Raw genomic sequence first — 23,218 nt, 5'->3', positions numbered from 1 at the left:
CTTTTTATTTTTATTATTATCTTTTTAATTTTAAATATAAAAACTTATGTAAAGGGAACAAGTTTCATGTATTTCATATATGCAGTTTTAAAAGCATAATGACAATTCTCACCCTTCTCTCCCTCTCTTGTTCCCACTGTCCCTCCTTCTTCCTCTCATTTTTCATTTAATTTTTACAATGACATACTTTCAATTTACCTAATGATAATAAGCTTTATCTTCCACTAAACAAGGAATTCAACAAGTTGTAAGTACAAAAACATTGTTCTTCAGAATAGACAAAGGTTATAAACAATAATCAAAACTCAAAATATCAGTATCATTCCTATACATTACTTTTTGTGTACTCTGTAGATTAGTTACCACAAATTAGAGAAAACATGATGTTTGTCTTTTGGGGACTGGCTTATTTCACAAAGAATAATGCTCTCCAATTGCATCCATTTTTTTTAAAAAAGACAGGATTTCATTTTTATTTTTTACAACTGAATAGTATTCCATTACAATGTATTTATCCAGTCATTAGTTAATGGACATCTTTAACAAATGAGTTAAAATTTCTCCTGGATGAAAGGTCAGTCTCTTCCAGAAATGGTGCTGGGAAAATTAGATCTCTGCATGCAGAAGTATGAAACAAGACTCCATATACCTCTTAACAAAAGATCAACGCACAGTGGGTCAGGGATCTAAACCTGAGACCTGAAACCATCAAATTACTAGATGACAACATAGGAGAAATGCTGCAAGACATTGGCACAGGCAAAAATTGCTTGCATAAGACCCTAGAAACACAGGCATTAAAGGCGAGTGGGAATATATGAAGTTAAGAAGCTTCTCAACAGTAATGAAACACTCAAAAAAGTAAAGAGACAGCTGAAATAATGTGAGAACATATTTATAAACTATACATCTGATAAAAGATTAATATGTGGGATATATGAAGAGCTTAAGAAACTCAACAATAAAAGAATACAATTAAGAAATGGGTTAAGGATATGAATAGCCACTTTTCAAAAGATGAAATACAAATGGCCAACAGATATGTGAAAAGGTACTTAGGATCATTAGCCATCAGAAAAATGCAAATAAAAACCACAATGAGGTTTCAGCTCACCCCAGCTTGAATGGCTTCCATCCAAAACTAGAAAAAATAATAAATGCTGGAGAGGATGTGGGGAAAATAATACTCTAATATATTGTTGGTTGAAATGTACACTAGTGCAACCATTATGAAAAACAATATGGAGATTCCTCAGAAACCTGAAAATAGATCTACCATATGACCCAGCCATCCCACTATGGTAATTTATCCAATGCAAATGAAATCAGCATATGAAAGAGTTATCTGTACCTCAAGTTTACAGCAGCTCAGCTCATAATAGCTAAGATACGGAATCAACCCAGATGTCCATCAAGATTAAACATTTAAAAGAAAGGACAAATGAGATATTCAAATGCTGAAGAATTAGTTTTGATTATTTTGAGAGTAGAAAAATATACTTGCTTAGCCATTTATAATCAATGCCATGTTATTTGAAAGGACTGAAAACATTGTTTTCACACTTGTCTACTGGAACAAACATATCTATCAGCAAGTTGACCAGTTTGTATACACTGACTTTGATACACACATAAATACATAGTGACCATTTGTCCTCTTCAGAGATAAGAAAAGATGCAGGGAGATTTAGCTTTCCCTTTGCCTTTTTCCTATACACTAGCATTAATTATTACACTCTTTGCAGTTAACATTTGTTAGTGGACTTTTTTTTATATGTAAAAAAAGCTAAAACAAGTGGTTTTCTCCCTCAGCTCTTATTTTCTACATATCAGTTTCTTTTTTTTTTTAGATTTATTTATTTAATTGAAAGAGTTACACAGAGAAAGAAGGATAGGCAGAGAGAGAGAGAGACAGAGACAGAGACAGAGAGAGAGAAAGAGAGGTTTTCCATCTACTGGTTCACTCCCCAGTTGGTCACAACGGCCAGAGCTGCACTGATCTAAAGCTAGGAGCCAGGAGCTTCTTCCAGGTCTCCCACATGGGTGCAGGGGCATAAGAACTTGGGCCATCTTCTACTGCTTTCCCAGGCCACAGTAGAGAGCTGGATCGGAAGTGGAGCAGCTGGGACTCAAACAGGCACTCATATGGGAAGCCGGCACTGCAGGCGGCAGCTTTACCTGCTATTCGATAGCACCGGCCCCATACATCAGTTTCAATGTCATTGTGCATTGACATTTATTTTGTTATACATCTGTGTCCACAACTATATAGGGTTCCTTTAGAGGAAGGTTTAGATTTTATTCATTTAGAGGTCTTTCGTGTTTGACATACAATAAGTACGTCAATACATTTTTGTGGTAAAGCGATTCCTACCTTTTTAATCGCAAAAATAATACGAGTATATTTTCCTGTAGATAACTAGTAGGATGCATATATAGAGCAAAAGCTATCTGTTTTTATATTTTCCTTTATATTATGTTTATATTGATTTACTCAGTTTATGTGGTTTATATTCTAAAGATACTGTTTAATAATCAACTAAAATCAGTTGTGAGTCCAAAAATTATCAAATATCCATATAAAATATGCAAAAAATACAAAAATCATTACTTGATTATTGACTTTACACTTTAATTATGTCACAAAATATGTTTTCACTTATTTCTTATCAATATTGAACATAGATAGATTTTCAAGTTAGCAGATATCACTTTCTGTGATTTAATTCTTACCCTATTTTTATAAGTATCTAAGACATATATAGATAATTTTACAATGAGAATCACTCAAGTGCTAGGCTGAAAATTTGGTTGTGTAATACTTTAATGGCTTGATTTAAATATTGCATTTACCTTGATAATTCAGAGAAGGCTCTCAATGTGTGTGTGTGTGTGTGTGTGTGTGTATTTGTTGAGGCATGAACCTAAAGCTGCTTACAAGGATTAATGTTGCATCTCAAACTCAGCTGTACTGGTAGGCCTCTGTCATGCCAGAGATATTAAAAATGAAATTATAAAGGAAAGGGTCTGTCCAGGTTCTGATCATATACAGATGGAAAATGGCTGAAAAATTTGTTTTCCTTCCACAGCAGAGCTGTAAAAGTTATTTATCTCAATTAGGAGAGCAGTGGTTAGAGACTATGAGGATTAACTGTAGGCATTTGCCACCCTCTTTGTTAGCAAGCACATCTGTCCACGAGAGAGCCCAGGGAATATGATTGTATAAATATGGCAGTGTTTTCATTCTGCTGACATTATACGCATCTTTAAGACACCTTTTACAGCTGGTATTTTATAGATATGCTTCTATTGACTCTTTCAGTTTTTCCCAGTGTATTATCTTCCTCCTTTGTCATAGATACAGATGACAAATATATTTTGAATATCCTTATTTTGCTAAGTATTTACATAGCATGTGCATGGGTCCTGACTATGCTTGTCCTGCTCCGCACTGCCTTTCCTACCTGTGACTGCCTATTTAAGGAACAGTAGCTATCCTTGCTCTATTTTTAGCTCAATCTTAGTTGTAGACTCAATTTATTTTATAAAAAACTCCATCCTTGAAAAGATTGTAAAGTCTCTTTGTCAGGTGTGTGAAGAAAGTCATTAAAGGTTTAGCATTTCAAAACTAATAAATCAAATGATCAGACGTCAAAGATATATCCAAGCCTTAGCTCTAATGACTCAGAAAATATGAACTCTCATTAGAAAGCAAAAATGACTTATGATTGATCAATTTCATCGGGGGATTCTGTTTCTCTCTCTGATATCACTGGTTTGAAAGTTCAATATTTTTGGTCTCACTTCCTTATTGTATGATTCCATCTCAAAATGTGAAAAACAGAATTTTTACCCATCAATTTTGGGAAAATTATTTCTTCTCATCCTTTTATATGCATCATTCTACTAATTCTATTAATTCAATTTTAACTACAACATGATTTCGACAAACTTATATGCAGAAATAATGAAAACCTTTAGAATTACAGCAATATTAATGTAAGCTATGTTTCTGCTGAATAGTTCTTCAAAAAACTAAGTAGGAGTTCTCATGTATTTATTTGTTAGATTCTGTGGCACATTTCTAACAAATGGTACAGGGTGTAATGTGGAGAACTTTGCACAGGGGTTGTCTAAGATTGTCAAAAGGAAATTAAAGGAAAGCAGTACTTGTGAGAGCACAGAGCAAAAGAAATAGCTAATGGCAAAACCAATCCCTGGGTGGCAGCCAGGCATGCCAAAGGAGGTAGAAAGAGCTGAGCTTCCCCAAGGGTGCCATTGTTGGCTTTTCAGAACACCGAATGATTTTACCACAATCTGTGTCCCTAGCGAGCACTAAAGATCTCTGTTCAGTACTTGCATGAATACCAACAATCAGAATCATAGACTCATCGTCAGGAAGAGATGTTAAAGCTCAGCTATCCAATTGTTTTAATTTTCCATTGAGGCAAATTTTGCCCACAGACAACAAGGAAACAAATTAGAAGCAAAGTCAGGTTCAGAAAACATTCATTCTTTCAATAATCATCCATTGAATACATTGTGTTAAGTATTGTACTAAGTATAAGAGTTACCTTAATGAATAACATGAACATGGATTTTGATTATCCATTTCCTGTCATACAACCTGCCTTTAATTACCTATGAGGCTATCCAATATTCTTTACAATATAAATTTTAAATTGACTCCAGACTCAACCCCATTGTGCAATAGATCTGATGTGACTTGTTGAGAGAAGGAGTTCTTTTCCCAGTGTCTTCAAGTGTATTGATGTTCACAGGGCCCGTCTATCAGTTCATCTGGAACACTAACTTGATTGAATTTAGTTTATGTGTCACTGAAAGGCAAGTTTTCCATGCCAACATGGGTAATTGGTTTTCATTCTCCAGTAGAGTTGGCAAAGGGCTTAAACATCTCTCATTGGAGAAAACATCTATCTCTCAAAATTGACTTTATCTTAAAGTTGCTCAAATAATAGTCTAAACTCTGATAAGGTGGTTGATATTGGGGTGTCTATTATTAGTAACAAAAGTGAAAAACCGAAAGAGGCTAGTTTAGGAGCTGCCAGAAATCTCCCTGCCTAAAGGTGATATTGTGGTCATGAGTTTAACACTGGGTGTCACTGCGAGAAAACCTGGGATTAGCAAAAGAAAAAGAAAAACAAAAAATGATGGGCTGTTCTCCATGGAAATCTTCAGTAAAAGACAAAAGATTTATACTGATCTCTATTTTAGTTTAAAGGTAGACTTAAACCCCTCTCCACCCCTAGTCCCTGTGCTGAAAACACATGCTAAAAAGAGGCCTCCGTTCTTTTAGAGGTAGAATACACGACTTTGAAAACTAAGTGCTTGGACTCAGACATAGGGAAGGGATACTTCATCCTGCCACTTCGGCCAGTGTATAAAGAAATGGTATTTTTCTAACTGGCTGTTTATAAGGCTGCTTGGAAGGGAGACACGACTTTCCCTGGACCAAATGGAGTTGAGAAGTGGGCAAGGGAAGTGTGCTTGTGTTTCCAGCCACCCTAACAGTCAAGAGTTGTCTTGCGGATCTAAGCGGGATGTAGGCTCCAGGGACACCTGTTTGTGCCTGCAGAGCCAGATCCAGAGCCCTGCCTCTCCCCCGTGCCTTGGCAGCTCCTGTATTGGCTGATTTACCTGCGAGGCTGAGTGTAGATCTGTCTTTACGCGGCCACCGCCGCCAGCACGTACTGTCAAGACAGAGGGAAGCCAAGCGAGGAGTGCAACTGCCGGAGCCAAGAGCGGGAGGTGAGCCGCCTTCCGGACGAGTTGACTGCGGCTTCTTTTCCTCCTGACACACATGGAGTTTGGTGGCGACAGTGCCGTAGACCGGCAGACAGATACTTAGCCAACTGGATGTGTATAAGCTGGCTGTAAAGGCAGCGGCCGCCTCACCCGGACCTCCTGCTGGCAGGATGTAAATATACCTGCAGACTGGCCAAACAGGACTGCCTTTTCCCCCCAACCCCTCCCTCCTCCCACCCTCTCCCTCAGCTAACCAGCATGAGAGGAACTGAGAAAGCAACAGCCTGCAAGTGACAGCTCCAGCCTGATTCCGTTCGTCTCTGAGCCGAGGTGGGAAGTTGATTGTGCAGCAGCTTCATTGTGAATTCCTTTCACTGGCATCGCTATGTTTGCCTCTATCTGGTATGCCAAGAAGCTGGGTCGCAGGTTCGTGCACAATGCCAGGAAGGCGAAATCAGAGAAGGTATGGAATGAGTGGGAATGAAGATTGCCTTTCCGATTTGCCAACTGCCTGCTTGGACTACTGGTTTGAGTGCAGACGCAATCTTTATTAGGCTGAGAGGAGAACCTGCCTCTCGCTGTGAATGTGGACCATGCCACTCTGAGAAGGGGTAACTCACTTAGGGGGAAGCATTTAGGGTTAAGCAGGATTATTGGCTATTCAAAAGGTTTGGTGAAATCGTCAACTGACAGAATGCCTTGACAGACTGAATATTCCTTTAAATTACATTGAATAAAAGCAATTGAGCAGCTGCAAATTTTGCTTGTTCAGGGAGCTCTCTAGTAAACTTGTTGCTATACTGCATTATTTTTATTGCTGTGATCTAGGTTCTGAGGAGGTCATTATACATACCTGAGTCTTTGGTGTATGTGTTCTAGTGTGTGTCCTAGGAACACAAATTTTGTACTTTCAGTACCATTGACCAGACTCTACAGGGGTGTTTCACAGCTTTTCAAATAAGCAAAGCCCTAATTTCAAAAGTGTTTATAATGAACAATAATTATATATATATATATATATATATAATTAAATAGTTATGGCTATCTAGGTAGAATGGCTTTGCATTTCTTTTATTCAGCATGACTAGTTGTTTCCAGAGAACCTCTGCATGGATTTACCTCATTGTTTATGTTTATTTAAGAAATTAAAAGCGATTGTAAGTTCTAAGGTGTAAGCTTAGAGATAACAGAAGATAGTGGCTTATAACTCTAACTTGTCCAGGGCTGTCTGAGGTTGTCACATTTAAGGAATCAGTATCCAATTGAATAGGTTTTGAAAACTTCCAAAGACAACACATTCTTGTGAAGCTGAGATTTTTCCATATTACTCAGAGAATGTAATCTTTAGCCCAGTCTACTTTCTGCCAGTTATATTTTTGAAATTGACCCAGAGATGGCTCTGCTGGTCTGTAGCAGTCCTTTCTGTCAACTACAAGGGTGCTTTCACTTTAACTTACTGTTCATTCCTTTAGAGTGGGAATGCTGATAAAGTTAACAAGAATCCAGAGGTAAACCTAGATATATTTGGATGTAATGTGGAAAGAGAAAATGTCATTGATTTCTGACTTAGGACTGCAGCCTTTTAGAATGTTCAGGTTTCAAGATTGTAGAATGATGGCCAATTTGCTATTCAATGACCCTCTTGGTGGAAGAGAAGGAGGGGAGTTTGGGGTAGAACTGGGAAAGATTTCAAACCTAACTCTTAATGCACCAGCACCATATATATAAAACAGTTGGCTTTTTATGGTTTTCCTTCATTGGAGGGGGGAGTGCTTTTCAAGTAATTTTAAGGAAAAAGGCTGGAGTACTTGTAAAAAGGCCTTCTTCCTATAAAAATTATAGGTTGCATAGATGAGAGGAATGTCAGACCACAAATGGCTCTGAAAGCCACTGGAAGATAATACTTTCTGTGAAATCATTATGCAAAGAAAAGTTGAGCCTCACAGTAACACTTAATTCCAGTCTCAAATGTGGTAGAAAGCAGTTTTATGAAATTCAGTGCAGAGTGCCTAAAAAGCTGTTAATTCAACAAAATAAGAGGGGTTTCCTCCTGAGTGGGGTAAGATGCTAATAAGGGGCCTCCAGTGTCTTCTGTTCATTTCTGTGATGGTTAATGCCTGGAACAAGCAAGAAGAAGCCAAATGTGAGGGGAAAGGTTTCAAAATCTTTATCTTACTCAGAGAGTAAGAAACATTCACGTGAGGAAATCAACATTAAAGAACAGAAGTTTTACTTCTCTGAGTGATAAAGACCAAAGGAAAAATTGTTGACTTGAATGCCCTTCTGTGAGCCAAGGAATCTGGGAGTTAATTTTCAACACTAGGTGATGATAACCAACAAGAAAACAGCATCTCGTTTTTATCATGGAATTTTATTCACAGAGCTCCTCGAATATATTAAAGGATATGCCTACCTTGAAAAATGTAGGCCCTCAGTTGATGCTTGGGGAATGGAAAAGGTTTATTTATTCTGTGTATCTCATTTTATCATGTGGCTTATTTAAACCAACTATTGTGAATTAATATTTCATCTAAAAGTTCAGTAATATACTTTAACTGAGGAAGCAGCTAAAAAATAGAACTGTGGGCTAAATAAATTCAAATAAAGCACTCCTATAACATCAGAGACAATACAGCTGCCAGTGTAGTGGGGACATAAAATGCTACTAAGCTATATTGTCATGGTTTATCATCAAATGAAGGAAGATGCATAAAATAAGTTCATTGTGGAGTTTTATTTAGAAAATGATGAGTATGCTTAATTGTGAAAAAAGCTATTGATAAATTCAGAGCATGTTTTATAGTATTTAGGGTGATAAATCTGTATCATAGACAATGATTTGATGATTATGAGTTTTAGTACTCGTTATAAATTTTGGAGATTTTTTTGTAGAAGGTAACATTTTTTTCCCTTCCTACTCTAATGAAAGCACTGATCATAGCCCTTCAGTCATATTTTAACATTCAGTGTGGTCTAGGAAGTATCTTCCTCAAGGCTGGGGTTAATTGAAAAACTAATTGGGAATGTGCAAGTCTAAATGTCACCCTCAACAAAGAGAATGCCTTATACCTGGTTGCTTGGCCTACTGTTTTACTTCATCCAATGCCAATAGAGTGAAATAGCATCCTGGAATGTCCATAGTAAGGTTCATAACAATAATAATATTAATATGAACCCCTGTTCACATACATCATGCATCAGCTGCTTTATACATAAGATTCGATTTCATTCTTACAGCAACCCTATTAGATAGAAATCATTTTTCTTGAAAGAGAAGACAGCTCTCCCAAGGACACAATACTAGTAATAAGTATATCAATCCTGTGATTTGAACCCTTGTCAGTGCGAACTGTTCCAAAACTGACTCCCTAAGTCTCTAGTGCTCTTTTGTTACCATTCTCCTGGAACCTCTTTTTTGGTCTACTCTGAATACAGTTAACAATCTTTTCTCATATTCCATACTTTTGTCTATTAAATGATGGATTGCATTTTCAATTAATCTTAAAGCTTCTTCAGCTGCCCTTTTATTCTATTATTATTATTTATATGGAATTCTTTGGAATTCCAAAGTCTTGAGGTTTATAGAATCAACGTTAAGGGTTACATAACTCAACCCCCTTATTTCAGAGAAGACTATACCTAAATTAGACAATTGTCTGTCTTGTTAAAGATTTTATGCTCTTTGTCCTCTCTAGTTGGATAAATCCAGCAAGCTATTGTCTTGGCATGTACTATTCCATTTAAGTAGTTTGTAATTGTCACATCATTATAACCTGAACATTGGCATTTGTACTCATTGTTTATAGACTCCAAAGATGTCTTTTCTCAAAAAGGACTTAAATGCTTGATGATTGTAGATGTGATCCTTTTAGAATGAGTCAAAGATATTAGGTGATTCATAGTGCCATTTTTCTAAAAAGGAACAGCAAAAGACTCTTTGTTATTCTTTCAGTAAAGAGACTTTGTTTACACCAATGAATTCTATGAACAAAATTATGTTAAAATTATAATATGAAATCAAGATTGCTTGGCTGAAATAGAATACTTCCATTCAAATCATTACTGTTTTCTTGACCCTGTGTAATTAATTCCGAAGTTAGTGGTTACTTTTTTGTCTGTTGTCACATTTCAACTTAAATGGCTTTATTTAGTCAATCTCCAGATTGTGTTACTTTAAAAGGGCAGCTGAAGAAGCTTTAAGATTAATTGAAAATGCAAAATCTGTTGACATATACCATGCAAGATTAAAAATGCTGAAAGTTGTGAACTTCACTCTCCTATCAACAAGCTATTACTTCTTTCATTTGTTTTCATTTTCATTTTTATGTTTATTTACTTATCTTTTAAATGCATACTATGAAAAGTACATGCATGATGCATTTAGGAAAGACTAGCATCAACATCCATCATTTAATAGTTACAAGTATGGATGAATTTGTCAGTGATGGAAAATCTATGAGTGATGTAACAGAATCCACATAACCTGACATTAGCCTATATTTACCTTAGAGAAATTTTTAAGAATCAGCACACTTGTTCTAGCCTTTTCCCCATCTAAACCAAACATATTAATTCAGCGTAAACTAAAATGAAAGATTACCTGGTAATGCAGTTTTTGGCAGTATGGTTAAGAAAAGAGTATTATGCCCTGGTCGATCTTGGTATGTTTAAAGAGTATTAGACTTAGAGTGAGGTCAAAGACAAAGGAGATTAAATCAATCCTTCTCTTTTCTATCTAGCTTGAAGCCAATCATTCAGCTTGGCTGGCCTCAGTTTTCTCATCTGCCAAATGGAAGTAACATCTGTGCTTCAGTAGATGGAATGCACTGGATAAAATCTAAGTCCCTTAATATGGACCACAAGGCTCAACTTGGGATGGCCTCTGCTCTCTTCTCTATCATATTTTGACCATCTCCCATTAGCACTCTCTATCCAGCATTCAGAACTGCATGTAAATCCCTAAAGGGCCCATGCTCTTACTAGCTTCTAGGATTTTACTTAATCTTTTTGGGTGAGAAGATGACCACAGTTTATCCATTTACCTCATCACCACGGCTAGGACACTTTCCTTGGCCTCTGTAAGTCATGGATGAATCTTCTATAAGTTCCCACAGCAACTTATATATTGCTTGTAGTCATCTTCATCTTGGTGTGATCCTTATTAAAATCTTTGAAATCAAGAACTATTCAATCTTCTTAGAAATATGGTGAACAAGATTTTTAAAAAATGCTTGACACTTGTTTCCATGCCGTATTTCATGGACTTTAAGTAGTCGTCAATTATTTCATGTATTACTAAGATGAAAATTTGGCCAATAAGCCTGTAAACACATCACTAACTGAAAGATGCATATTGATTGCAGAGATGTTAAAAATGTTAAAAGAGGGCCGGCGCCGCGGTTCACTAGGCTAATCCTCCGCCTTGTGGCGCCGGCACACCGGGTTCTAGTCCTGGTCGGGGCGCCGGATTCTGTCCCGGTTGCCCCTCTTCCAGGCCAGCTCTCTGCTGTGGGCAGGGAGTGCAGTGGAGGATGGCCCAAGTACTTGGGCCCTGCACCACCCCATGGGAGACCAGGATAAGTACCTGGCTCCTGCCATCGGATCAGCGCGGTGCGCGGCGGCCATTGGAGGGTAAACCAACAGCAAAAGGAAGACCTTTCTCTCTGCCTCTCTCTCTCACTGTCCACTCTGCCTGCCAAAAAAAAAAATGTAAAAAGAAATCAGTTTTAGAATCAATGAAGCATGCCATAATGCTGAAAGAATGTGTTTAGTTTGAGGATAAAATAAGTTAATACAAAGTACTTAAATGTTATACTTGCCCTCAAATTACTGTTTCTTCTTTGTAAATAACAATAGTTTGCTTAGAGAAGTATACTTGATAAACCTAAAATGGATCATACACTTTGTCCTGCTCTGATTAGACTCAATTATATTATGTAGTTTCCTCTGGGATTAGGGAGGTTAATGAGTGGAGGGAAAATGAACATGAATGTTATAGAGGAAATAGATTAAGAGCCGCAGCAAACTGGTGCCAGATTGCAGAAGAGAAAGTTTAAGAAGCTACCCAGATTCTCACCATATATTTATATGTTTAAATGAAGCAACAGTTGATATTTGTTATATTTATTCTGTTAGCTGAGAACTCTGCTAATACAAAGATGCATGAAAATTAGTTTTCAGAGAGAAACTACATTGCCAATAGGTGACTGGGAAAAGACACCATTATGGCTCTGGAAGTCACATTCTTAATCAATGAAACAACACTATGTGTCTATATATTGTATATACAGTATTACATCTATTTATAATACACATTATACTATATATAACAATTCATGTTTATAATGATGTGCATATCAAGCATATTTCTCTCTAAAAAATGAATTTTTGAAAATTAATTTAAATATGAAATGATGTTGAAGATTTGCCAATGCTCAGAATAACAAATCTCCATATGTCTATTTTCTTTATGGTAGTTTGAAGAGTAGTCTGACCTGGAAAGAGAGAGATGGACAGGTTGTCCTTTCAGCTCCCTTTTTTAGAGCCTTGTGAGTCTCTGAGATCTCGGTTGTGAGCAGTGCATGACTCAGCACTGGCATCTGCCTAGCTGTGGTGACAGAGAGGACAGGTGTTTGTCCATGCAGACTGCAGCCCTGCAGCTCTCCCTGTCACCTGGAAGGTGAATCAAGAAGCAGCAAAATGGACAGGAGCACCTGTTCTGAGGTCCCAGCACTGCTGCCCACCCTGGCAGAGTCCAAGGCCTAGCTGTTTTCAGGTCAGGGATGGAAGAAGAGGGAGAGGACAGGGTCAGAGAGATGGCCAAATGGAGGAGGGTGAGAGTAGGCTAGGGAGAAAAATAGCAAGTCACAAAACCATTGTAAAATTGCTATTAGTTATGATAATGACTATTGAGCACCTTACTCAAGCACAATGACATGCTCTTTATATTTATCATCTCATTCAATCCTCATTACAGACTTCTGAGGTGATCACACTTTATAGATCAAGGCCACATGTCACTAATGAAGAAACTGAGTCATGAGATGCTTAGATCCCAAATGGTAGAGCCAGCATTCAGGGCCAAGCATTATTGAATGGAGAGTGCAGAGCTCTAACCACCTACACCATGTGCTCCTCTTTAAGCCTTTTTTGGATTTGAGCAGACTTCTTGTGTGGAGCTGCGATAATAAACTGGAAACAAGATCAGATTTTTCACCATGGACCTTCAGAAATCAGATATCCAGACAGTCTCACTTTAGTCCAGTTTACAGAAATTTAATGGCAAAATTATTGCCCTAAGAAGAAATTTAGAATGGTCTTCCTCTACGGGTAGCAGGAAGTGATGTAACACCGAGAGATTAAGATGAAATGAGTTACTCATCTAGCAAGATTAGTTCAATCATGATGATAATTTGGTAAAGAGATAATCTACATGGCTTGTTTGTAAACATATTATATGTATGATGTTATTAGAGAAGCCCTCTTAAATAATGACTTGTATTCACTAATTTCATCTGGATTCATTTTATCTCCTCAAATACATTATTAAATCTTTAATTAAATTATCAAACCATTATGTATGTTGTCCCATTGAGTCAGGAACCTAGCACCTTGTAGGCCCTAAATGATCCACTTGGATGGATGACCCTTTTGAATGGAACCCTCTGAGCTATGTACAGTATAAGAATTCAGACTGGATTAGGGGTCAGTGGAAAGAGAAAGAGAGATCTTCCAGGTGCTGGTTCACTCCCAAAAGGAGGCAACCTGCAGGGCTGTGGCAGGCCAAACCTGGGAGTCTGGAACTCTATCCAGGTCTCTCACACGGGTGGCAGGGCACTTGGGCCAGACACATTAGCAGGGAGTTGGCTCAGAAGTGGAGCAGCTGGGACTGGAACCAATGATTATATTAGATGCTGGTGTCTCAGGCCAAAGCTAAATGCGCTGTCCGACAACACTGGTCCCACTGACTTTCTACTTTGCAGAAGGGAGGAATATGAGATGTTTTACTGCATAATTTGAGGCTCCAGTTCACTCCTTTCTCATTTTCTATGCCAATGATAACTGTGGTGAAATGAGCAGTAACCAGCAGAGTACCTGAGTGCCCTCAGCCACCAACGATGTATCAGACTATAAAGCTTTTTGGCTGTTGTGCCCCTCATGCCACAATATTTAACTTAATGGAATGTTTGAAATTTTTTTTGCTTGCATTCTTGATTTGGGAATTTCATTATTTAAGGAATCCCCACTCTGAACTTTACACAAAATTGTGTCCTCTCTCCCCCAAAACTCATATGTTAGAGCCCTACTTACCAGTTGATTGTATTTGGAGATAGCACTTATAGGAGATAATTCAGGTGAAATGCGATCATAATTGTGAGGTCCTAATCATAGAGGATTGGTGTTCTCAGAAGTGGAAGGAGGGGAGGGCATTTGACCTAATGGTTAAGATGCAACTTGGGACACCTGCATCACATATTAGAGTGCCTGGCTACCCTCATGATTCCAGCTTCCTACTAATGCACACCCTGGGAGGAAGCAGGTGATGACTGGAGTACTTAGGTCCCTGTCACCCATGTGGGAGGCCTGGATTGAGCTCCTGGCTCCTGACTTTGGCCTGGCTCAGCCCTGGCTGTTGAAAGAATTTGGAGAGTAAACTAGCAGATGGTAGCTCTCTCACTTCTTCTCTGTCTCTCCTCCTCACAAATAAAAATAAATAAATATTTTCAAAAGAAGAAAAAGGAACAAATACTGTGGTGCAGTGGGTTATTCTTCCAGTTGGATGTCTGCATCCTGTACCAGAGAGCCTGGGTCAAGTCCTAGCTTCTCTGCTTCCAATCCAACTTCCTGCTAAGGCACCTAGGATGCACAAGATGATTACCCAAGTACATGAGTTCCTGCTGCTCACATGGGAGACCCAGATGGAGTTCCTGTCTCCTGGCTTCAGCATGACCCAGCTGTTTTGCAGGCATCTGGAGAGTGAACCAGAGGATGGAACCTCTCCTTCTCTCCCTCCTCCTCTCTGTTACTCTGAATTTCAAATCAATAAACCAATACATAAAATTTTTATAAATGATAAATTTTTTTAACTTTTATTTAATGAATATAAATTTCCAAAGTACGGCTTATGGATTACAATGGCTTCTCCCCCATAACGTCCCTCCCATCCGCAACCCTCCCCTTTCCCACTCCCTCTCCCCTTCCATTCACATCAAGATTCATTTTCGATTCTCTTTATATACAGAAGATCAGTTTAGCATACATTAAGTAAAGATTTCAACAGTTTGCTCCCACACAGAAACATAAAGTGAAAAATAATATATGATTTTTTAAATGATGATGAAATCAGATCAGACCTATTGTCATGTTTAATCCCAGTGAGAGTCAAGTTGGGAATTGATAATTTCTTCTTCTTCTTCTTCTTTTTTTTTTTTTTACAGAAGATCAATTTAGTATACATTAAGTAAAGATTTCAACAGTTTGCACCCCCGTAGAAACACAAAGTGAAATATATTGTTTGAGTACTCGTTATAGCATTAAATCTCAATGTACAGCACATTAAGGACAGAGATCCTACATGAGGAGTAAGTGCACAGTGACTCCTGTTGTTGACTTTACAAATTGACACTCCTGTTTATGGCATCAGTAATCTCCCTATGCTCCAGTCATGAGTTTCCAAGGCTGTGGAAGCCCCTTGAGTTCTCTGAGTCTTATCTTGTTTAAAAACCATTATAAAAAAGAAGAGAATGCAGAGCTCTCTTCACATGCTTTTTCACTCTCCCCCTCTACCTCTCATCAAATGAGATCATAGAGAAGAGGCTGGTGTCTCTAAGCCAGGAAGAGAGAACTTACTAGAAACCAGACCTTTGATCTTGGGTTTTCTAGCCTCCAGAATGCAGAAAATATATTTCTGTTGTTTAAGTTACCCAACTGAAGATATTCTGTTATGGCAGTACAAGTATACTAAGACAGCACCTCTCACTGTACTGGCCATTTTTGGTGATGGCCAACAAGGACAGGTTTTGTAGTATCTAGATTCAGAATGTCATTACTAGAAAGAATCATATAACCAACCGTTTTTTTTTTTTTAATAATCTCATATACATAAGTTCTAGTAAGCACACAACCTCTACAAGTTCGACAATTACCTGCTCTTTTAGGGGTGGACTTTGTGGCATGGAGGGTTATATCTACAACCCATATTGAAGTGCTGGTTTGAATCCTGCCTGCTCCACTTGTGATCCAGCTTCCTGCTAATGTGCCTGGCAAGGCAGTGCAAGATGGCCCAAGTACTTGGTCCCTGCCACCTATGTGGGAAACTCAGATGGAATTTCCAGGCTCATAGTTTCAGCCTGGTCCAGGCCTGGTTGTTGTAGATACTTGGGGATGGAACCAGCAAAAGGAAGAACTTGTTTCTCTTACTCTCCCTTTCTCTCTCTCTCTCTGTTACTCTGCCTTTCAAATGAATCTTTAAAATAAAACAATTACCTAATTTTCGAAGGGTATAGAAAATGGGGAAGATGTAAAAGTTAAGGAGAAATAATGAGCTACTTTTGGAGGATCACTTGCTTATCTTCATATTCTATTATCTAACAGAGTAAGGAAAATAAATGCTAATTAGTCACCCTGAAAACTTGATAGAATTAAATAAATTAAACTCAAATTCTTGCCTTCCATACCTACTTGTTACTCTGTTATTCTAGATCATACATGTCACTCTAGGTCCCTCTTACCTATAAATAGAATTATTTGGTTTTTCATACCAACCATTCCTTAGTTACTTAAAAACTTGGCTGTGGAAGAATGTTTCAATTATGGAAGGACCTTAGGAAATTTTCACTAGGGTTTGCAACAAGGTATAATAAAATGAACACTGTCAGAGTTAGGAAGTAAGTGTTCATGGTATACTTTTCTCTTCCTGACAATATAGAACCATGACATTCAACCTCAGAAAATTTGGTGATTCTCTAACATGGGAAAGATGAAAACTGATTTGCTGGGGGAGAGGGAAAACTGGGTTGGGTTAGGGGGTATTGGGAAGATGGTACTTGGGAAGGTATAAGGAGAATAAGAAATAGAAGTCATTTTCTTTCTCCTTCTCTGTTTGGTATCATTCTGATATAATACTTAACTTCTTTTGTTTTCTAAGCTTCTTGTATAGATTTTTTGTCACCTTTCTGGACACCTGTCCTTCACTTGTTTGATGAATCCTCTTGATGGCACACCAAGAGCTGTAAGAGATTGTAGGTCTTAGTTCAAATATCACTCAATATCTTACTAGTTTAGAGACCTTGAACAAGCTACATCTTTTAAATTATAAGTGATTTCATGTTTTTAAAATGGCAATGACTATTCTGGTATAGATTTTTTATCAAGTTAAAAACCACGTTCAATAGTGGTTGATTGTAGAAATCTTCATTTTCTTTCTTTTCTTCTTCCTTTCCCTCCTTCCTTGCTCCCTTCCCTCTCCCTTCTTTCTTTCCTTCCTTCCTCTCATTCATTCCACTATTACACCTACTTTCAGAAAGGGTGCAAAACAGCGTTTGGTAGCTTCTTCATTACTGGAGCCTCACACTCACCTTTATCCCATGGACCTGCTCTCCCATCCTGATTTTATAGAATGAAGAAGTGTGTAATTATATCTCTGCTGCAGATTAGAGGCAGAAAATTGAAGAGAACATCTTTCTTGAACAAGTAGGGAGTTCTGGGTTTCCTTTTGGGTAATATTCTGGATCATCCTTTTAAAAATGTTTTTTCTCTCCCCACTGCTTTCCCCTCATCTTCTCCCTCTCTCAAAATGCAGCATAGTTTTAAGAGAGAGTGACTCTGAGTTTTGTGAATGTCAGTGTAGGTGCAGCCCTTCCCATAGGACAGAAAGTGATAATGTGCTGAATCTCTCAAGGTGCTCATCTCCCAGCTGGTAAATGCATCATATTACCTTTGCGGCTTTATTTCAAGCCTTGGAAAAATGAGAGAAGAGTCCTATACAATGTTACTTTGAATTACAGAGCTGGAGAGGATCTTCCTTTCACAAATGATAATAGTAACAGTAATGAACACTTACTGAGTCCTTACTATGGCCTAATGACCAAGTCACTATTCTCAAATTTCACAGCTCCTAACTCAACCATTCCTCACAATGACCCTATGTGTTATGTACTATTGTATTCATATTTTTACAGATGAGGCAGAGAAAAGTCATCTAATGTGCCCAAAGATGCACAGGTGGTATGTTCTGAAGCCAGAAAGTCTAGACCTGTGTACCCACTCTTAATCATGGAATTCCTAATTAATTCCTAAGTCTTTCAAATAAGTAAGCTAAATCCACAAAGGATATGATGGTTGGAAAGTTTTTTGTGCAATATCACCCTGTGTTGGTGTCCAACTTTTGGGGATTTGAACTCGGATATTTCAATGCTAGTCTCTCAGCCTCACTGGCTTCCACTCTACTGAGACAGATAACCTTACCTTCATTTTCTATGACCAAATTTCAAGATCTTTCCTTCCTCCCTGGTAGTCTTTGATCAACAGCACACCTGGTACTACTTGGTAGTACCTTCCCTGGTAGTCTTCAATCAACAGCAGCTGCAGGTGCCTTTCATTTCAGGAAAAAATGCTCTTGGTTGTGTTCATGTTTTGGGATGGCAATATTGATAACTTATGATGATATTTTCAGTAAATAATTGATCCGACTTCACTATAACTTCAAAGTTCTGCTTCCATTAAAAAAATAAAGTCCTCCAACAGGATGGCATTTGGAAAACAATTCCACTCCAGTGGTTGCATTAATTGCTACTTTGGGTGTTCCTGCTGTGAATTCAATGGAGCCACTTTGGATCTATTTCTTAGAAATAACCATCTTTATTACCTCTGCTCTAGGAGGCACCGTTTTGAGATTTTTCAGAGGCAAATATCTTAACTAATCTGTTTATCTTTTCCGTTTTCATTCTATAAGTAATCTTTTTCATTGTTATCTCCATCTTCAATGTCCCAGATTTAATTTATGAAGGATATGGGATATTATAGGATGTTTTCTCCTCTTGCTCTCTCAGCATATAATGTTACATTAGCTCCTCAAGTGGAACATTTTGAGTATCATGTTTAATTCATATATGAACCACTGTTTTATTAGAGTTGGATTTTTCTTCTTTGCATATCTCTAGAATTTACAAGAACTTTAAGAAAAGGCTGGTGTAACACACAATGAAGAATTTATTTTAGTATCAGTCATTTCTCCAGTGACTGTTTTGAGAAAAGCAGCATAAACTGTAGCTGATGAGACGGTGCTTGTAGGCAGTTAGAAACTACACTGTGTCTTTCAGAAATCACATTTAAAAAACATCTCAGATTAGTTTATGCTTTTTTGCATCTCAATTTTTTCAAAAATAATTTACCTATGTGGTTGTCCTGAATAGTTTCAAAATCATATTTTCCCTAGTTCTAGGTTGAGCCCAGGCTGGCCTCAGGAAAATGAAATTCAAATAAATGAGTTATGTGTGGCCTTTTAAATCAATTAACAATTAATAAATGTTCATTTGCCTCTTGGTATTGAACAAATACTTACTTGCTCAGTGCTACTAATAAAGCTGTGGAAGGACTTATAAGGGATACAGAAATGATCCAGTCATGATCACTTCCCTGGGAAGATCAAGTAGATATCAGTGGGGAAAAAACACAGTTAAAGCACATTTTTAGCAAGATCCATCCTGCTTTAATACTGTAATATAAACAATATGCCCCTCTTTTCCTTTTATTTTTTTCCACTTTGCCCAGATCCTGTGTGTGTGTGTGTGTATGAGTATATTTATTGAATTATAGCATTATTAAACTGTGAGATCATGCTTGATTGCAAACCAGCTGGTATATCATTCATTCACAGAGCCTTACTCATCAAGATTATATTAAGGCACATCTGGTCTGATTATGCTCTTAGGTAGCACATATGTTAAAAAGACTTCAAATAAAGAAACTATTCTTATTTGTAACATTCTCATTAAAATATATTGAAGCAGAAGATTAAAATATTTATGAACATGGTTTCTAGATCTAGACTTTCTGGCCTCAAATCTCAGCTAGCTATGGAATTTTGGAAAGTTGCTTAAAATTTGTGTGCTTCAGTTTTCTCATCTATAAAATGAGAATAATAGTACTTGTTTCATAGGGTGGTTATAGCAGGTATTATCTAAGTACTTTTAAATAAGTATGACATAAATGTAATATAATGTCAAGGAAAGAGGTGTTGGGGATGTTACTCTGTGAAAACTCTCAAATGATTGACCAACTCTTACATCCCATACACTGACCTTGATTTTCATATCTAGCAGGAATTTGTTGATCAGCTTTGTAATCATGTGCTCTGATCATCAGTATGAGTAGACAGGCAAACCTCTGCCCTACTACAACAACCCTAAGTTTCACTGAGCAGTGCTTTTGGATGATGGCTGATTTAAACAGTTTATCTCATCAGAGATACTAGCATTACTGCCATTTGGTTGCTGAGTCATAACTTGAAATTAATCTACCCAAGAGTGTCTGTCTTGATATCTACCCAAGAGAACATCCTCTGAGGAAGCACAGCAAGGACCTCTAATTAGTATAATGAACTTTAGTCTTCCTAAAGCTCCAGCTCTGATTTTGGAAAGGAATCAATTTGTTACTCAGTGATATAGATACTTCCATGTGTTTCTGTGTTAAAGAGACTGTTCAATTGATAGAAGCACATTGAAATAGAGGAGGATAATATACTTTTATCTTTATAATTAACATTAAATGTCCTTGAATGTGTATTGCCTCTTTCTCCATATCATAACTATTTACAATTTACATACCTTATCAGTAGTTCAAAAGATAATACATTTTTCTGAAATAGCATTATATTCTTTTAAGAAACTAGACATTGAGTATTTGGAAGAAGTAATCTCAAGAATCAACAAGGATATTAATTTAGTAGAAGGAAGCTGAGATGTGATGGTGAACATGTTCAGAACTCAGTGAGTACATTCAGTAATAGATGCAGAAGACCTGAAAGAGTAATTTTACCACAGTGTGAGTAATACATTATGTTCAAGGGTTCTACACATTTCCACTACTAGTTGAATAAGCAAGTCTTTGTGAAGTAGTGCATCTCAGGAGCTGAAAAGATAAAGTGGGTTGGTTGAGATTTTATTATGCAACTCATGTATTACAGTAAACAAGTGTTAGAAAGGACATGGATACAATTGACTTTAAGTTGAAAATCTGTTAACTATCCCAGTGTCCTGAGTGAGACACAGTACCATGTAGCTATCAAACCTGAATGTATTTTTTTCATTGTGATGAATATATACATAGTATCAAATTTACCATTTTAAATGTACAATTACGGAGCTAAGTACATTTGTAATACTGTACAATCACCACTACTGTTTCCAGAATTTCATACTTCCAAATGGAAACTGTATACATGTGCCTATTAGTCTTAATTCAAAAACTCTCAGATCTTTACCATTTGACCTGAACATAAAATGTGCTGATTAATTTAAAACAATTGTTCCATCTACCTGTTACAAAGAAATGTAAATGCTATACTTCCATTATTTTTGATAAGACTTTACAACATCTGAAATAATAATGTGGAACATTTTATTACAAGTAATGCAATTTAATTTCAGCTGAGTACCTTTAGCTTTACTAAGATTAGTAATTAAATATTTAGTTATGTAGTAAATTAGCTATGCCATGTGATCGTTGGAAAGTAAGTACTCCATTTACTACAACATAAATGTTTTACAAGGTATTGTAATGTAACTAGTAAATTAATAATGACAGTTTAGGTTTCAGCTAATTAAACTCTTCCTTAGCATTTATTAATTTAAGGGTCTAAAGAAGAACAACTTTGACAGTGATAATAGCTGTAGCAACCAAAGATAAAATTGGGAAAATGCATTGTATGTAGATAGTTATAAAAAGTCAACTTTCAACTATCTTGCTTATGAATTTTGATTGGTAAATCTAAACTAAATATTCAATGAAGAGAGAGACTTTGTGGTAAGTGCCATAGCCTTATATAATCAAAATATTCAGTAATCATTGCCATATCAAATACATAAATTTTAAAACTATCATCAATGTGCCCATAACTGAGGTAAGGCTATTGAAACAGAATAATGAAATACAAATAGCCAAGTTCAGAAACATAGATTATTATGGCTGGAAGCAATTATATAATATCAAATAGTAATAACAACTATTTATTATAGGTAGTAGATAGCAAAGCCTTTTTGCAAATGAAGAAATTGAGGCCAAGAACTATTTGGTTTCACATATTCAAGCTTTGGCTTTAAAAAGTTATCTAAATCATAAACTGGCTTTTCATTTTATTTTGTATAATGGAAACGATAAGGAAGATATGGCTGCATTTGTCACTCAACCTTTAGTTTATTTAGGAAAATACTTTGATTTGGTTGAAGAAATATCCCCTTTAGTCTCAAAGTCCTGCACTTGAATAAGATTTGTCATTTACCAGCTGAAAATGTTACTTAACTTCTGTGAGGCTCAGTTGTTGTTGTGGTTTTTTTAAATCTATAAAATGGAGATAATGGAGGTAAATCATTACCCACAGCAGTATTATAGACAGTAGGTGCTCAAAAATCAATTCATTTTTGTATTAATTCAAAGAAATAGTAAATAGAATTCCTAATAGGTGCCCAATGTATTCTCAGTTAAAAATCCAAAAATAAAATAACATAATTTAACCAATACCCACCCTAATTCTGAAGAGCTCAGGTTATTGAGGGAAGAGAGGCATGCAAATAGACTCCCTACAGCACGGCAGTTCAAATGTCTTCATCAAAGCCGTGTCATAACAGAGGTGCTGTAGAGTCCACAGCATTTGCAGGTCTAAAAGAAAAAGTGAGAGAAAAAAGAAAGGGAAGAGGAGCTTCAGGAGAAGGGATGAAGCTCGGAAAAGCCTAAAAGATAAGAAATTTGACAGGGAGAGAAGGCGAGGGGGTCGTTCTGAGCAGAGGACACAGTCTGAGCAGAACACAGGGTCCTCCCAGAGCGCAACCTTTTCGCGGACCAGATGTGAAAAGGTTCGGTTTGCCATCTAAGCGATTTGAATGCTATTTGACAAAGGATAGAACGCTAGTGTCACTGAAGGGTCTTAAGGAGAAAGAGACTGACATGATCAGATTCAGATTTTAGGAACACTTTACTGGTAACGGTGTGGAAAATGTATTAGAAATGAGCCAGGATAGAGGCAAGGAGAGCCTTCAAGAGACTTACTTCCACAGTATTCGCAGCTTAAGCCTGCATTAAATCACCTGGAGGCCTGGTTAGAACACGGGCTGCAGAGCTCCACCCGCAGTTTCAATGGAGAATGAGACTTCTGCGCCTTTTAACAAGTTTTCTGGAGCCACTGCTGCTCTGGGACCCTATTTCAAGAACAACTCCCCCTCCCTCGATACGGAGCTGT

General features: G+C 37.2%; 1 protein-coding gene across 19 annotated transcripts in view; it reads left to right on the top strand.

The window, feature by feature from the left end:
• Positions 1-23,218, top strand: part of DLG2 (discs large MAGUK scaffold protein 2) — a 2,256,157-nt gene that overhangs the window by 1,208,683 nt on the left and 1,024,256 nt on the right. For 2 of the 19 annotated variants that reach the window (XM_051821283.2, XM_051821265.2), the window contains exon 1: positions 5,761-6,229. The exons of the other annotated variants lie outside the window; for them this stretch is intronic. In XM_051821283.2, coding sequence (XP_051677243.1) covers positions 6,152-6,229 — 78 coding nt within the window. In that variant the 5' untranslated portion in view covers positions 5,761-6,151. Of the gene's footprint in view, positions 1-5,760; positions 6,230-23,218 lie in introns of those variants that run through there. 19 annotated transcript variants of the gene reach the window in all.

This window comes from Oryctolagus cuniculus, chromosome 1 (assembly GCF_964237555.1).
Source record: "Oryctolagus cuniculus chromosome 1, mOryCun1.1, whole genome shotgun sequence".
Lineage (NCBI taxonomy): Eukaryota > Metazoa > Chordata > Mammalia > Lagomorpha > Leporidae > Oryctolagus > Oryctolagus cuniculus.
The sequence above is the reverse complement of the archived record's forward strand: the minus strand, read 5'-3'. Positions and strand labels throughout refer to the sequence as shown.